Source organism: Oncorhynchus nerka, linkage group LG2 (assembly GCF_034236695.1).
Source record: "Oncorhynchus nerka isolate Pitt River linkage group LG2, Oner_Uvic_2.0, whole genome shotgun sequence".
Classification (NCBI taxonomy): Eukaryota; Metazoa; Chordata; class Actinopteri; order Salmoniformes; family Salmonidae; genus Oncorhynchus; species Oncorhynchus nerka.
The window spans coordinates 63,076,844-63,093,290 of record NC_088397.1 but is presented as its reverse complement, the minus strand read 5'-3'; the positions used below and the strand labels follow the sequence as shown (position 1 = coordinate 63,093,290).

The window sequence follows — 16,447 nt, the reverse complement described above, 5'->3', positions numbered from 1 at the left end:
AATCTCTAAGTGTCATTGAGTGGCCCAGCCAGAGCCCAGACCGGAACCCGATCAAACATCTCTGGAGACCTAAAAATAGCTGTGCAGCAACGCTCCTTATCCAACCTGACAGAGCTTCAGAGGATCTGCAGAGAAGAATGGAAGAAACTCCCCAAATACAGGTGTGCCAAGCTTGTAATGTCATACCCATGAAGACTCGAAGGCTGTAATCGCTGACAAAGGTGCTATAGCAAAGTACTGAGTAAAGGGTCTGAATACTTATGGAAATGTGATAAGTTTTTGCTTTGTCATTATGGGGTGTGTAGATTGATGAGGGAAAAAACTATTTAATACATTTTAGAATAAGGCTGTAAACTAACAAATTGTGGAAAAAGTCAAGGGGTCTGAATACTTCCCGAAGGCACTGTAAACTAGGTTGCTCTATTCGATTGGCTTAAAGATTAGACTGGCAGGTGGATGGGTGGCCTCCCTGGTACACACACGTTAGCCTGTAAGGTTTGCTAATGAATTAATCTCTCACTCAGACGCGACTAATTGACTTTTTTTGCTTACCTACCGAGACAGGCGACTGAAGGAGATATTATGTTGACAAACTTTTTGTGTGTTCTGGTATTTCAGTGTCAGGGAATATGATTGAGCTGTATCTTGATGTGAAAAAACATTATTTGAGTCTAGGAAAGGTTGTGTTGCTGATGTTTTATCCCAAACTCATTAGGAGTTGAAAGGAATGTTAGGTTATGTGGTTAATTCTGGGAAAAATGTCAGCCAAGTCCGTCATTCCAAACATGGACAGAAAGTTGGACAGCATCGCCCTGATTCACTGTTGCAGAAATCAATGATTATTTCATGAAATCTTTGTTCAGTTGTTGTCTGAAACAGGCTGTGGTGGAATAAGGGGTTGCGAAGGGTAGAATGTCTGGATTGACAGAGAGCCTAAAGAACACTATGAACACCAGAGCACAATGGTTAAAAGGTTTTCTTTCACTGCTGCAGGGCAGACTAGTGCCAGATGAGAGGATGGTTGTTGCTCTGACCCAGTGGCCTACAACAAGGGAGATTGGCTTGTATAAATGTGTCTTGAACACTGCTAATCCCCATCAGCCTCAGCTCCCAGCACCCCGTCTCACTCTTCCACCCCTCCCTCTCTCTCTGTCTTTCTCTCTGTCTGTCTTTCTCCCTCTCTCTCTGTCTGTCTTTCTCCCTCTCTCTCTGTCTGTCTTTCTCCCTCTCTCTCTGTCTGTCTTTCTCCCTCTCTCTCTGTCTGTCTTTCTCCCTCTCTCTCTGTCTGTCTTTCTCCCTCTCTCTCTGTCTGTCTTTCTCCCTCTCTCTCTGTCTGTCTTTCTCCCGCCCTCTCTCTCTCTGTCTTTCTCCCGCCCTCTCTCTCTGTCTTTCTCCCGTCTTTCTTTCTCCCGCCCTCTCTCTCTCTGTCTTTCTCCCGCCCTCTCTCTCTCTGTCTTTCTCCCGCCCTCTCTCTCTCTGTCTTTCTCCCGCCCTCTCTCTCTCTCTGTCTTTCTCCCGCCCTCTCTCTCTCTCTGTCTTTCTCCCGCCCTCTCTCTCTCTCTGTCTTTCTCCCGCCCTCTCTCTCTCTCTGTCTTTCTCCCGCCCTCTCTGTCTTTCTCCCGCCCTCTCTGTCTTTCTCCCGCCCTCTCTCTCTCTCTGTCTTTCTCCCGCCCTCTCTGTCTTTCTCCCGCCCTCTCTCTCTCTCTGTCTTTCTCCCGCCCTCTCTCTCTCTCTGTCTTTCTCCCGCCCTCTCTGTCTTTCTCCCGCCCTCTCTGTCTTTCTCCCGCCCTCTCTGTCTTTCTCCCGCCCTCTCTGTCTTTCTCCCGCCCTCTCTGTCTTTCCCGCCCTCTCTGTCTTTCTCCCGCCCTCTCTGTCTTTCTCCCCCGCCCTCTCTGTCTTTCTCCCGCCCTCTCTGTCTTTCTCCCGCCCTCTCTGTCTTTCTCCCGCCCTCCTCTGTCTTTCTCCCGCCCTCTCTTTCTCCGTCTCTGTCTTTCTCCCGCCCTCTCTGTCTTTCTCCCGCCCTCTCTGTCTTTCTCCCGCCCTCTCTGTCTTTCTCCCGCCCTCTCTGTCTTTCTCCCGCCCTCTCTGTCTTTCTCCCGCCCTCTCTGTCTTTCTCCCGCCCTCTCTGTCTTTCTCCCGCCCCTCTCTGTCTTTCTCCCGCCCTCTCTGTCTTTCTCCCGCCCTCTCTGTCTTTCTCCCGCCCTCTCTGTCTTTCTCCCGCCCTCTCTGTCTTTCTCCCGCCCTCTCTCTGTCTCTCTCCCGCCCTCTCTCTCTCTCTCCCTCCCTCCCTCCCTCTCCGTCTTTCTCTCTCCCTACAGATGACTGGGCTGGTGGTTTGATTACAAACAGATCAAAGAATGGCCTGATCCATTAATAAAAGGATGAATAAATGAATGTATGGAGGAGAAAGTATAAGATCTGGGATCAGGATTTTGAGCTTCCTGTTTCTAAATATAGTCCCAAAACGCTGTCATCCATTAGCAACACTCATAACAGCAAGACCCACCGGATACAAGGAGGACAGAGGAGATGATTTGCTGTGTGTCATTGGACAGTGTTAGACAGGCAGTGCAAGGTAGTTAGAGGTCTTACCCTGAGTGTGTTGGATGTTGAGCTGGTTGATTTGCTCAGTGAACTCGTTTTCCTCGATGGTCTCAGTGCGAGGGACAGACAGAGAGAAACGTCGCTTAAAGTTCTTCATCTTGTTCATGGTGCTGAGAGAGAGAGAGAGAGAGCACAAGGCATACATGTATGTAAATGACTGGGTATCGAACTCTGTTTTTTTGCTGTATATCACTTCAGACTCATACTACACCGGCTCCGATGCTTGTCGGATGTGGCAGGGCTTGCAAACTATTACAGACTACAAGGGGAAGCACAGCCGCGAGCTGCCCAGTGACACGAGCTAAATCACTTCTATGCTCGCTTCGAGGCAAGCAACACTGAGGCATGCATGAGAGCATCAGCTGTTCCGGACGACTGTGTGATCACGCTCTCCATAGCCAACGTGAGACCTTTAGCACATTGGCTAACCGGGCTATCTGCATTGTGTCCCACCACCCGCCAACCCCTCTTTTTACGCATCTGCTACTCTCTGTTCATCATATATGCATGTCACTTTAACGATACCTACATGTACATACTACCTCAATAAGCCTGACTAACAGGTGTCTGTATATAGCCCTGCTATTTTTTTTTCAAATGTCTTTTTACTGTTTTACTTTTTATTTCTTTACTTACCTACACACACACACACACACTTTTTTTCCACACCATTGGTCAGAGCCTGCAAGTAAGTCATTTCACTGTAAGGTTTACACCTGTTATATTCGGTGCATGTGACAAATCAACTTTGATTTGATGTAAGCCCACTGACGTAAAAGTCATCCCAGCTTACAATTGGCTCATTCATCCCCCCTCCTATCCCCTGTAACTATTCCCCAGATCGTTGCTGTAAATTAGAATGGGTTCTCAGTCAAAGTACCTGGTAAATTAAGGGTTAAATAAATAACACAAGTTTTCAGATCCAAGGCAAAGTTACTCAAACAACACCATGTCCTTAACATTTTACAGGCTACGACCACATTATACAATTTGAACCACTAACCATAATCCCCGGGGTGAAAGAGCATAACGATCAGACTGTCTGGACAGAGGAAAGTGAATATGTAACTACCCTCTGCTGAACCAATGTTCTCTAACCTAACTGCACACCCTCCCATGGCACACCAAACAGAACAGCTCCCGTTAGTGATTGGGTTGTGGTCTTTGGTCAGAAACAGAGAGACAGAGAGGCAGTCTCTGTGTGTGGTGCTCCCTGGCTGTTAAAAATGCTAACATCAGATCACTGATTGACGGAATAATGAGGCAGCGAAATAGCAGGAGAGCATTTAATCAATACAGTCACCTCTCTGTCATGGCCCAGACACTGCTTTGTCAATACATCACATAACCATATAACCCTCTCCCCCCCACTCATTATATCGTTCTCCACTCTCACTCACTGAGCAGCAGTGCAGGTTGGTTGCTATGGTCTCCTACTTTCTAATTAGTTTCCTTTCAGACTGTGTGTGTGATGTCATTATTTTAAGACCTAAGAGTAGGCAGAACTATGTTCCTCAGTCGTACACATGCTTGTGCGTGCATGTGTGTAACGGACATCACACTGCTTGCTTAGAGTGCCACGTCCTCCTAATTTGGCTCACCCTGAGGCATGAATCCAGGACCTCTGCATTTCTAGCACACGTGACCACCCTCCTGAAGCATCTTACCAGTCGGTGCCACTACAAAATGTACAATTCGTCTGTGTAATTTCTTATTCCATTTTTCAATCCTTTGAACCTGAAGATGCACACTTCCCTTTAAAGTGACAATCAACAGTAGAAACAATATCAGCTCCTGTTTAGGTAAAAAGGCTGAGGGATGGGCCTGGAGAAATGTAACCACCATCCATGATATCAACATCTTAGTTCTGACCATGTTGAGGCTACATAGTGTTTGTTTACATTTACATCATTTACAAACATTGGAGTAAAACAAGCTTGTATTTTGGGTTCTGATGGGGTACAACAGTTGAACTAAGCTCATGAGAATAAGAATTCTGTTCATTGACTACAGCTCAGCATTCAACACCATAGTACCCTCCAAGCTCTTCATCAAGCTGGAGGCCCTGGGTCTTAACCCCACCCTGTGCAACTGGGTCCAGGACTTTCTGACCGGCCACCCCAGGTGGTGAAGGTAGGAAACAACATCTCCACTTCGCTGACCCTCAACACTGGGGCCCCTCAAGGGTGTGTGCTCAGCCCCCTCCTGTACTCCCTGTTCACCCACGACTGCGTGGCCATGCACGCCTCCAACTCAATCATCAGGTTTGCAGATGACAGCATTAGTGGGCTTGATCACCAACAATGACGAGACAGCCTACAGGAAGGAGGTGAGGGCACTCGGAGTGTGGTGTCAGGAAAACAACCTCTCACTTTACGTCAACAAAGCAAAGGAGATGATTGTGGACTTCAGGAAACAGCAGAGGGAGCACCCCCCTATCCACATCGAAGGGACAGCAGGGGAAGGTGGAAAGTTAAGTTCCTGGGCTTACACATCACAGACAAACTGAAATGATCCACCCACACAGACAGTGTGGTGAAGAAGGCACAACAGTGCCTCTTCAACCTCAGAAGGCTGAAGAAATTTGGGTTGTTAACTTCTTGCTCCTACCCTCTACTTTTTTAAACATTTTGTTAAAAATCGCGCAACATTTCAGCGCCCTGCTACTCATGCCAGGAATATAGTACGTTCATATGGTTAGAATGTGTGTATAGGAAACCCTCGGACGTTTTTAAAACTGGTTAAATCACGACTGTGGCTATTACATAACGTGCGTTACATCGGAAAGCGCAGGAAAACCTGATCACAGAAAATGGAAATAAATATCCTTGCGCCACTTCCAGCACTTGTTAACAGTGAGCCGAATTAGATAAGACCGAGCATTCAACTCCCACAGCATCCCCATGTAGTCGAGTATCTTGTGAATTTAATCCTCTTTGATTCTTGGTTGAACCGAAAGAGGGGCACGACGTACCTCCGGTCTCCGCCCAGATCATTCCGGAAGAGCTCTCTCCTGAAATTTTTTCCAAGACGACAGCTAATGATATGTACATCGCCTACGGATGAATTTTATCGCTTATTAACATTTACTAATACCTAAAGTAGCATTACAAACGTATTTCGAAGTGTTTTGTGAAAGTTTATCGTCTACTTTTTGAATTTTAAAAAATGACGTTACGTTGTGAAATCGCTGTTTTTTTTCGATTATCACACAGTCTACATATAACGATATCTTGGCTTTATATGGCCCGATTTAATCGAAATAAAGACCCAATAGTGTTTATGGGACATCTAGGAGTGCCAACAAAGAAGATGGTGAAAGGTAATGACTGTTTTCTATTTTATTGTGCGGTTTGTGTAACGCCGAAATGCTAATTATTTTGTTTACGTCCCCTGCTGTGCTTTTCTGTTGTAGTGTATTGGTGCATGCTATCAGATAATAGCTTCTCATGCTGTCGCCGAAAAGCATTTTAAAAATCTGACTTGTTGCCTGGATTCACAACGAGTGTAGCTTTAATTTGATACCCTGCATGTGTATTTTAATGAACTTTTGAGTTTTAACTAATACTATTAGCATTTAGCGTAGCACATTTGCATTTCCAGAGCTCTAGTTGGGACGCAAGCGTCCCAGGTAGAGGTAAGAGGTTAACCAAAACCTTGACAAACTTTTACAGATGCACAAACAAGATCATCCTGTAGGGCTGTATCACAGCCTGGTACGGCAACTGCACCGCCCTCAACCGCAAGGCTCTCCAGAGGATGGTGCGGTCTGCACAACACATCACCGGGGGCAAACTACCTGCCCTCCATAACAAAAAGATCATCAAGGACAACAATCATCCAAGCCACTGTCTGTTCACACCGCTATCATACAGAAGGCGAGGTCAGTACAGGTGCATCAAAGCTGGGACCGAGAGATTGAAAAACAGGATCTATCTCAAGGCCATCAGACTGCTAAACAGTCATCACTAACACAGAGGCTGCTACTGTATACATTGTGACCCAATTACTATTAGTTTTATTTCACCTTTATTTTACCAGGTAGGCTAGTTACACATGGAATAAACAAACAATACAGTAGAAAAGGTCTATATACAGTGTGTGCAAATGAGGTAAGATAAGGGAGGTAAAGGCAATAAATAGGCCATGGCGGCAAAATAATGACAATATACCAATTAAACACTGGAGTGATGGATGTGCAGAAGATGAATGTGCAAGTAGAGATACTGGGGTGCAAAAGACCAAGATAAATAAATAAATAAATACAGTATGGGGATGAGGTAGTTGGATGGGCTATTTACAGATGGTCTATGTACAGGTGCAGTGATCTGTGAGCTGCTCTGACAGCTGGTGCTTAAAGCTAGTGAGGGAGATATGAGTCTCCAGCTTCAGTGATTTTTGCAGTTCATTCCAGTCATTGGCAGCAGAGAACTGGAAGGAAAGGCGGTCAAAGAAGGAATTGGCTTTGGGGTTGACCAGTGAGATATACCTGCTGGAGGGCTTGCGACAGGTGGGTGCTGCTATGGTGACCAGTGAGCTGAGATAAGGCGGAGCTTAACCTAGCAAAGACTTGTAGATGACCTGGAGCCAGTGGGTTTGGCAACGAATATGAAGCGAGGGCAAGACAACAAGAGCGTACAGGTCGCAGTGGTGGGTAGTATATGGGGCTTTGGTGACAAAACAGATGGCACTGTGATAGACTGCATCCAATTTGTTGAGTAGAGTGTTGGAGGCTATTTTGTAAATGACATTGCCGAAGTCGAGGATCGGTAGGATGGTCAGTTTTACAAGCATGTGTTTGGCAGAATGAGTGAAGGATGCTTTGTTGTGAAATAGGAAGCCGATTCTATATTTGATTTTGGATTGGAGATAGTTAATGTGAGTCTGGAAGGAGAGTTTACAGTCTAGCCAGACCCCTAGGTATTTGTAGTTGTCCACATATTCTAAGTCAGAACCGTCCAGAGTAATGATGCTGGACGGGCGGGCAGGTGTAGGCAGCGATAGATTTAAGAGCATGCATTTCGTTTTACTTGTATTTAAGAACAGTTGGAGGCCACGGAAGGAGAGTTGTATGGCATTGAAGCTCGTCTGGAGGTTAGTTAACACAGTGCCCAAAGAAGGGCCAGAAGTACACAGAATGGTGTCGTCTGCGTAGAGGTGGATCAAAGAATCACCAGCAGCAAGAGCAACATCATTGATGTATACAGAGAAGAGAGTCGGCCCGAGAATTGAACCTTCTGGCACCCCCATAGACTGCCAGAGGTCCGGAACACACGCCCTACAATTTGACACACTGAACTCTATCAGAGAAGTAGTTGGTGAATCAGGCGAGGCAGTCATTTGAGAAACCAAGGATGTTGAGTCTGCCGATAAGAATGTGGTGATTGATAGAGTCGAAAGCCTTGGCCAGGTCGATGAATACGGCTGCACAGTAATGTCTCTTATCGAAGGCGGTTATGATGTAATTTAGAACCTTGAGCGTGGCTAAGGTACACCCATGACCAGCTCTGAAACCAGATTGCATAGCGGAGAAGGTACGGTGGGAATCGAAATGGTCGGTAATATGTTTGTTAACTTGGCTTTCGAAGACCTTAGAAAGTCAGGATAGGATAGATATAGGTCTGTAGCAGTTTGGGTCTAGAATGACTCCCCCTTTAAAGAGGGGGATGATGGCGGCAGCTTTCCAATCTTTGGGAATCTCAGACGATACGAAAGAGAGGTTGAACAGGCTAGTAATAGGGGTTGCAACAATTTCAGCAGATCATTTTAGAAAGAGAGGGTCCAGATTGTCTAGCCTGGCTGATTTGTAGGGGGTCCAGATTTTGCAGCTCTTTCAGAACAACATTCCAATCACTGGACACTTTAATAGATGGATCACTAGTCACTTTAAATAATGCCACTTTAAATCATGTTTACATATATTACATTACTCATATCACATGTGCAGTATATACTGTATTTTATACCATCTATGCCGCTCGGCCATCGCTCATCCATATACTTACAGTTGAAGTCGGAAGTTTAAATGTATTTGGCTAAGGTGTATGTAAACACAGTTTTTCACAATTCCTGACATTTAATCCTAGTAAAAATTATGTTTTAGGTCAGTAAGGATCACCACTTTATTTTAAGAATGTGAAATGTCAGCATAATAGTAGAGTGATTTATTTCAGCTTTTATTTCTTTAATCACATTCCAATTGGGTCAGAAGTTTACATGCAATCAATTAGTATTTGGTGGCATTGCCTTTAAATTGTTTAAGCTTCCCACAATAGGTTGGGTGAACTTTGGCCCATTCCTCCTGACAGAGCTGGTGTAACTGAGGTTTGTAGACCTCCTTGCTCACACATGCTTTTTCAGTTCTGCCCACACATTTTCTATAGACTTGAGGTCAAGGCTTTGTTTTGGCCACTCAAACACCTTGACTTTGTTGTCCTTAAGCCATTTTGCCACAACTTTGGAAGTATGCTTGGGTTCATTGTCCATTTGAAAGACCCATTTGCGACCAAGCTTTAACTTCTAACTCCTGACTGATGTCTAGATGTTGCTTCAATATATCCACATAATTGTCCTGCCTCATGATGCCATCTATTTTGTGAAGCGCACGAGTCCCTCCTGCAGCCAAGCACCTCCACAACATGATGCTGCCACCCCCGTGCTTCATGGTTGGGATGGTGTTCTTCGGCTTGCAAGCGTCCCCCTTTTTCCTCCAAACATAACAATGGTCATTATGGCCAAACAGTTCTATTTATGTTTCATCAGACCAGAGGACATTTCTCTAAAAAGTATGATCTTTGTCCCCATGTACAGTTGCAAACCGTAGTCTAGCTTTTTTACGGCGTTTTTGGAGCAGTGGATTCTTCCTTGTTGAGATGAACGTGGTACAGATGAACGTGGTACAGATGAACGTGGTACCTTTGGAAATTTCCCCCAAGGATGAACCAGACTTGGAGGTCTACAATTTGTCAAACAAAGATGCACTGAGTTTAAGGTAGGCCTTGAAATACATACACAGGTACACCTCCAATCGACTCAAATGATGTCAATTAGCCTATCAGAAGCTTCTAAAGCCATGACATACTTTTCTGGGATTTTCCAAGCTGTTTAAAGGCACTGTCAACTTAGTGTATGTAAACTTCTGACCAACTGGAATTGTAATACAGTGAATTATAAGTGAAATAATCTGTCTGTAAACAATTGTTGGTAAAATTACTGTGTCATGCACAAAGTAGATGTCATAGAACTATAGTTCTAGCAAGTCAGTTAGGACAAGAAATTTGTGTAGTGGTTGAAAAAATGAGTTTTAACCAATAAAATTAGATTGAGTCATTTATAAACTATATTCTTTAAGAATTGATGGGTATATGCCATTCATTTATAAAAAGATGTAGCAACTGGTGATTGCCCCTTTAACCTCTTCAGTCGACCCTCTACTTTTTTGAACATTCTGTTAAAAATCGCGCAACATTTCAGCGCCCTGCTACTCATGCCAGGAATATGGTATATGCATTTGCTTAGTCTGTGTGGATAGAAAACACTCAGACGTTTAAAAAACTGGTTAAATCACTGCTGTGGCTTTACCAGAACGGCATTTACATCGAAAAGCACAGGAAAAACTGATCACTGAAAATGGGGAAAATATATCCATGCGCTACTTGAACCCATTGATAAACGTGAACCACAATTAATTGACTGAGGTTGCAGTACCTACAGCTTCCACAGGGTGTCTAGAGTCTTTTTATTTTATTTTATTTTATTTCACCTTTATTTAACCAGGTAAGCAAGTTGAGAACAAGTTCTCATTTACAATTGCGACCTGGCCAAGATAAAGCAAAGCAGTTCGACACATACAACGACACAGAGTTACACATGGAGTAAAACAAACATACAGTCAATAATACAGTAAAAAAAAAAAAAAGTCTATATACAATGTGAGCAAATTAGGTGAGAAGGGAGGTAAAGGCAAAAAAGGCCATGGTGGCAAAGTAAATACAATATAGCAAGTAAAACACTGGAATGGTAGTTTTGCAATGGAAGAATGTGCAAAGTAGAAATAAAAATAATGGGGTGCAAAGGAGCAAAACAAATAAATTAATTAAATACAGTTGGGAAAGAGGTAGTTGTTTGGGCTAAATTATAGGTGGGCTATGTACAGGTGCAGTAATCTGTAAGATGCTCTGACAGTTGGTGCTTAAAGCTAGTGAGAGAGATAAGTGTTTCCAATTTAAGAGATTTTTGTAGTTCGTTCCAGTCATTGGCAGCAGAGAACTGGAAGGAGAGGCGGCCAAAGAAAGAATTGGTTTTGGGGGTGACTAGAGAGATATACCTGCTGGAGCGTGTGCTACAGGTGGGAGATGCTATGGTGACCAGCGAGCTGAGATAAGGGGGGACTTTACCTAGCAGGGTCATGTAGATGACATTAGGGTCTTGTCATTTCCCTTCGAGTTTTTTCTTGGTCAAACACATACAGGACACCGTATCTAATCCGGTCTAGGACCGGATATTTTCGTTGAGTTTCTAGCCGGACATTTTTCCAGACGGACAGCTAATGATCTTTACATCGCCTCCTGATGAATTTTATCGCTTATTAACGTTTACTAATACCTAAAGTTGCATTACAAACGTATTTCGAAGTGTTTTGTGAAAGTTTATTGTCGACTTTTTGAATTTTAAAAAATGACGTTACGTTTTGAAACGATGTTTTTTTCGTTTATCACACAGTCTACATATAACGATATCTAGGCTTTATATGGACCGATTTAATCGAAATAAAGACCCAAATAGTGTTTATGGGACATCTAGGAGTGCCAACAAAGAAGATGGTGAAAGGTAATGAATGTTTTCTATTTTATTGTGCGGTTTGTGTAACGCCGAAATGCAATTTATTTTGTTTACGTCCCCTGTGGGTCTTTTGGGGTGTTACATGCTATCAGATAATAGCTTCTCATGCCTTCGCCGAAAAGCATTTTAAAAATCTGACTTGTTGCCTGGATTCACAACGAGTGTAGCTTTAATTCGATACCCTGCATGTGTATTTTAATGAACTTTTGAGTTTTAACTAATACTATTAGCATTTAGCGTAGCGCATTTGCATTTCCAGAGCTCTAGTTGGGACGCAAGCGTCCCGAGTAGAAGCAACAGGTTAAAAGCAACGTCTGTTAGGCAGATGACCAGCAAACCTGGTGTTGCATTAAATCTTTCCCCCAAAGGTTGGGAGAGACAAGAGAATGATAGTTCTAGGTCCTTTGGATTCAACCTCTCGATTCATTGCTCTTCTCAGAGATCTGTATTCAATGATGAGATGCTCATGTCTCCGTGCCCTAACAATGGGAGTCATTGTCCCAAAGGCGGGAAGACAGGCGACAAGCTTAGATCCAAAATAAGCCCATAGAAACGCATTTGGCTTATTTTGCAAAGATTTGGGCAAGAGTGAAACATCTCGCTTCGCCTTTTCCTCACTGCTCTCCTCCCCCTTTCTCTTTCCAGCTCTCCAAAGCAGCTTGTGTGTCGTAACGTAAATATTTTGTATTTCTTACAGATCGCCATTAGTACCTGCCAAAGCAGCAGCTACTCTTCCTGGGGTCCAAAAAAGACTAAGGCAATTACAAATCACACTACTTTACCACATCATATTGTAACTGAATTCCTCTTCTTCAGAGGAGGAGTAGCAAGGATCAGACCAATGTGCAGCGTGGTAAGTGTCCATAATGATATATTTAATAAATCAACAGAACACTGAACAAAAATACAAACAAACAACCGAAACAGTCCCGTATGGTGAAAATACTAACACGGGATACAACCACCCACAAAACACAATAGAAAACAGGCTACCTAAATATGGCTCCCAATCAGAGACAACGACTGACACCTGCCTCTGATTGAGAACCATACAAGGCCAAACACAGAAATATTACAACAGAACAAAACATAGAAAAACAACATAGAATGCCCACCCCAACTCACACATGTTATTGATGTTAGCTCTCCGTGTACATTTAAGGGCCAGCCGTGCTTCTCTGTTCTGGGCCAACTGTTGTTTGCTTGTCCCTTTTTGTGGCACTTGACCATATGACTGGGCAGTAGTTCAGGTGCGACAAACCTAGTAGGACTTGTTTTGTTGATAGCGATACGAAGCGACCTCTCCCCATCTTAGCTACCGTTGTAACAATATGTTTTGACCATGACAGTTTGCAATCCAGGGTTACATCAAGCAGTTGTCTCCTCAACATGCTTGATTTACACATTAGTCATTACATGATTTAGTTGAGGTTTAGGGTTTAGTGAATGATATGTCCCAAATACAATGCTTTTAGTTTTTTTGCCACACATTCTAAAAATGACTGCAGCTCTTTGTTAAGTGTTGCAGTCATTTTATTTGCTGTAGTAGCTGTAGTGTTGAGTAATCAGCCTACGAAGTGTTCCTGAGCACAGAGTAAGTATGTTTGTGTGTTGTCAGGAAAGTGTTACCAATGGTGGTGTGCTACAAGAATCTTGTTTACAGACAACATATCCCTCTGTTTGGAGCAGGGTGCATTCTGGGAGCTCTATGCTCTGAGCCAATAGGATGGCTTTAACACTGTCAAAGAACATGGCGTCAGGCTCAGTAAATGTACAGTATGACTATGTGTGTGTGGGGGTGGGTGGGTGTTCAATGCAGGATACACAACTACAGAAGACCAGAAGATGCAGAGAAGATTGAGAAAAATAAGTTATGAGTGTTCTATGTTCAACACATGAAGGCTCAGTGGGGTTTGGTGTATTTGATTGGGAACACAACCCCCCCCCACACCACACACAGATAATGAGACGATTAACACACACACAATCAGAGGGCATCTGGTCATGTAGGGGTGCCAGCAAGGCTCAGTCCCGCCATTCATTCCCTCTGATCAGTCCTGGACACAGATAGCCTTAATGGTGCATCTTTCTCCTGAGAGAGCACTAATGGTCTCTGCTCCACTCCAGCAATACTCTCTCCTGTAAAGTTTAGAATGCATTAGAAGAGTTATAAAAGGAAAGTTGAGTCTATTAGCTGCTTGTTGTGTTTATCACTTCTGTCTTAGATGGATCATGATGATTCATTCAATTAACTATTGTTCAAATAGTCTTTCTAGCAAAAAGGACTTCCATAATAACTCCTGTCATATACTGTAAATCCACAACCCAAATGTCTGTAGAAATCAACCATTGTCCTGGATTAAACTTCTCTCAAGAATACAGCCTACTGAGGTAGATGATGTGTTGCTTGTTCACTTTGGCTTCATGGGTTTATGCAGGTCAGTGCACATCAGGAACATGACACACACACTCTCCAGCCCACAGAAATATCCCAAAACCACATGAAATAGGCTGAAATGTGTGCCTGGGCTCAATGGTAGGAAAATCCATTACAGTAGGAAGCAGTCTAATCTGACCAGTGTGATTTTCCAATCAGACCTCTGAACCTGGCAGGAGAGGAGACAGCAGTCACAAACAAACAGATACACAGATATTTCAATGGAAAAAGAAAGGATGAGAACATTGAAAAAAACATTCAAAGTACCATGGCAAATGTGCATCACAATCCTAAATACCAATACCTTGCCCTTGACATGGTTTGATGGGTTTTAAAAAGGAAGTTGTGGAAAGCAGATGAGCATGCAGTAAGAATGGCACATGCTGTGAGGAGAGGGGGATGTGAGAGGAATAGAAAGAAAGATTGAGCTGGTGTTTATTTTGTATAAATGGATTTAAGGAAGAACAATGCATGAGTGTGCCTTTGTACTGTGCAGACTTTGTTACTGCTCAGTAGTGAGGCCAACTCTGGGCCTGTGGTCATATTACCTCTCGCCCCAACAGTTCACACGCACCGAAAGACTGCTCATTCAAGCGCTGCCTGTGTAACCGGCGGTAGCTCTCCAAAACACACACAAACATACATACACACACATTGCACATGCACACTCTTTCATCCACACAAACTCGTTGTCTACGAATACACACAAATACAATGTCTCTACACACATCCGACAACATTCTCCTGGAGAGAATGTCCCGACAGGACTACAGACAGAAGGCACACAGGAACATTGAACATCTGTCCCCCATATACCAGAGTACAGAAGCACCATTGCACACAAGCAGGTACACGCACAAGCAAATTCACATCCAAACACAGCCGTTGACCAGTCCAGTGGAAAGTTTGTTATTTCCAGGTGCAAGAGACTAAAAGACAAGCTACTTTCAAGACACAAAACAATCCATTATACACAAAGAAAACAGAATTGGAAGCACTTATGTTCTTCAGTGAAATGTTAGGGCTGTTGTGGTAATTGTGTGTGAGTGACTGCAGATAATATAAGTACAGTACAGTGGTGAAGGACTGTTGTTTCTCCTCTGGTCATGTTCCAAAGGGACTACTGTTGTGTTCAACATTACAATGACACGTCTCATGGACTCAGACTCACCATGCATGGTGGGAGTTTTCCCCTGACCTGTCCCTCCTCCATCCATCCCTCTCTCCTCATCTGTGGTGAGACAATAATAAAGATAACCTTTTGTATTTTTCCTCGCCAGCAGCAGAGAGATGACTCGTAAGACAACAAATGCTCCTTTCTTTGGGCTCTGTCTTATCCCCCCTCTCGGTCTCTCCATCTTCGGTGTGTGTGTGTGTGTCTGGTGTGTGCATCTCTCTCGCTCTCTCTCTGAACAGAAGGCCGACTGTACATCATGGGCCTAAGTGAAAAACAAATATCTCACTCTGCTGGGTCAACATTAGAGTGCTCCATTGTGTTCCAGGCTTGGCCATGCAGCTTTATGTAATAGGACATTTATGTTATGCATTCTTATCTTGTTTGGTCATTTTCCTTTTGGTTGTAGTCATAATATGACATTGTGCTTGCAATTACAAAGTCTGTGTGCACTCAGTGTTTGCAAGTGTATATTGTAAAAAAGAAGTGTGTGTGTGTGTGTGTGTATGCTTGTTAATGTGCTTATGCAGGTGCATGTGATGTGATTGTACCTGGAACATCAGATGTCGACCTTGGCTGTGTTGAACTAAGTGTGCTGGAGAGTGTATGATTGCAGAGTGTCAATTACTATGTACTGTACTCACTCACACAGGTGATTTTGGCATATATACAGAAAACAGAGCAGGCTGGGCACTTTCCTCTGTCTGTACTTACAGTAAACACTCCTGCACAGTTATTGAATGATAATGTCTGTTTTGTCTCTACACATAACCTTTGGAAGGTATCTCAGTGAGCTAGATATCTAAAGGAAGAGTGGAGAATCAGGACATATTTAATCTGCTGCTGAGGTCAAGTTATGGTTAAGATAAATGTTATTTACATAATGTACAGTCATAGCCGCAGGAAGTAGGGAGGGGGGATTATTAAAGTAGTGCACTGGGCCTTTAATAGTCCTGTATAAGCGGAACCACACACCGACAAAACACACACGCACTACCCTCTGTAGTGCCTTGCGGTCGGAGGCAGAGCAGTTGCCATACCAGGCCATACCATACAACCAGTCAGGATGCTCTCGATGGTGCAGTTGTAGAACTTTTTGAGAATCTGCGGACCCATGCCAAATCTTCATAGTCTCCTGAGGGGGAATAGGCTTTGTCGTGCCCTCTTTACAGCCGTCTTGGTGTGTTTGGACCATGATAGTTTGTTGGTGATGTGGACACCAAGGAACTTAAAGCTCTCAATATGCTCCACTACAGCCCCGTCGATGAGAATGGGGGTGTGCTCGGTCCTCCTTTTCCTGTAGTCCACAATCATCTCCTTTGTCTTGATCATGTTGAGGGAAGAGGTTGTTATCTTGGCACCACATGGCCAGGTCTCTAACATCCTCCCTA

At 43.7% G+C, this 16,447-nt stretch overlaps 1 protein-coding gene across 1 annotated transcript in view; it reads right to left on the bottom strand.

Moving 5' to 3' along the window:
• cdk18 (cyclin dependent kinase 18) overlaps window positions 1-16,447 on the bottom strand; it is a 66,819-nt gene that overhangs the window by 19,790 nt on the left and 30,582 nt on the right. The window contains exon 2 of the mRNA XM_029676536.2: window positions 2,593-2,714. Within this exon, the coding sequence (XP_029532396.2) occupies window positions 2,593-2,710 (118 nt within the window). The 5' untranslated portion in view covers window positions 2,711-2,714. The remainder of the gene's footprint in view (window positions 1-2,592; window positions 2,715-16,447) is intronic.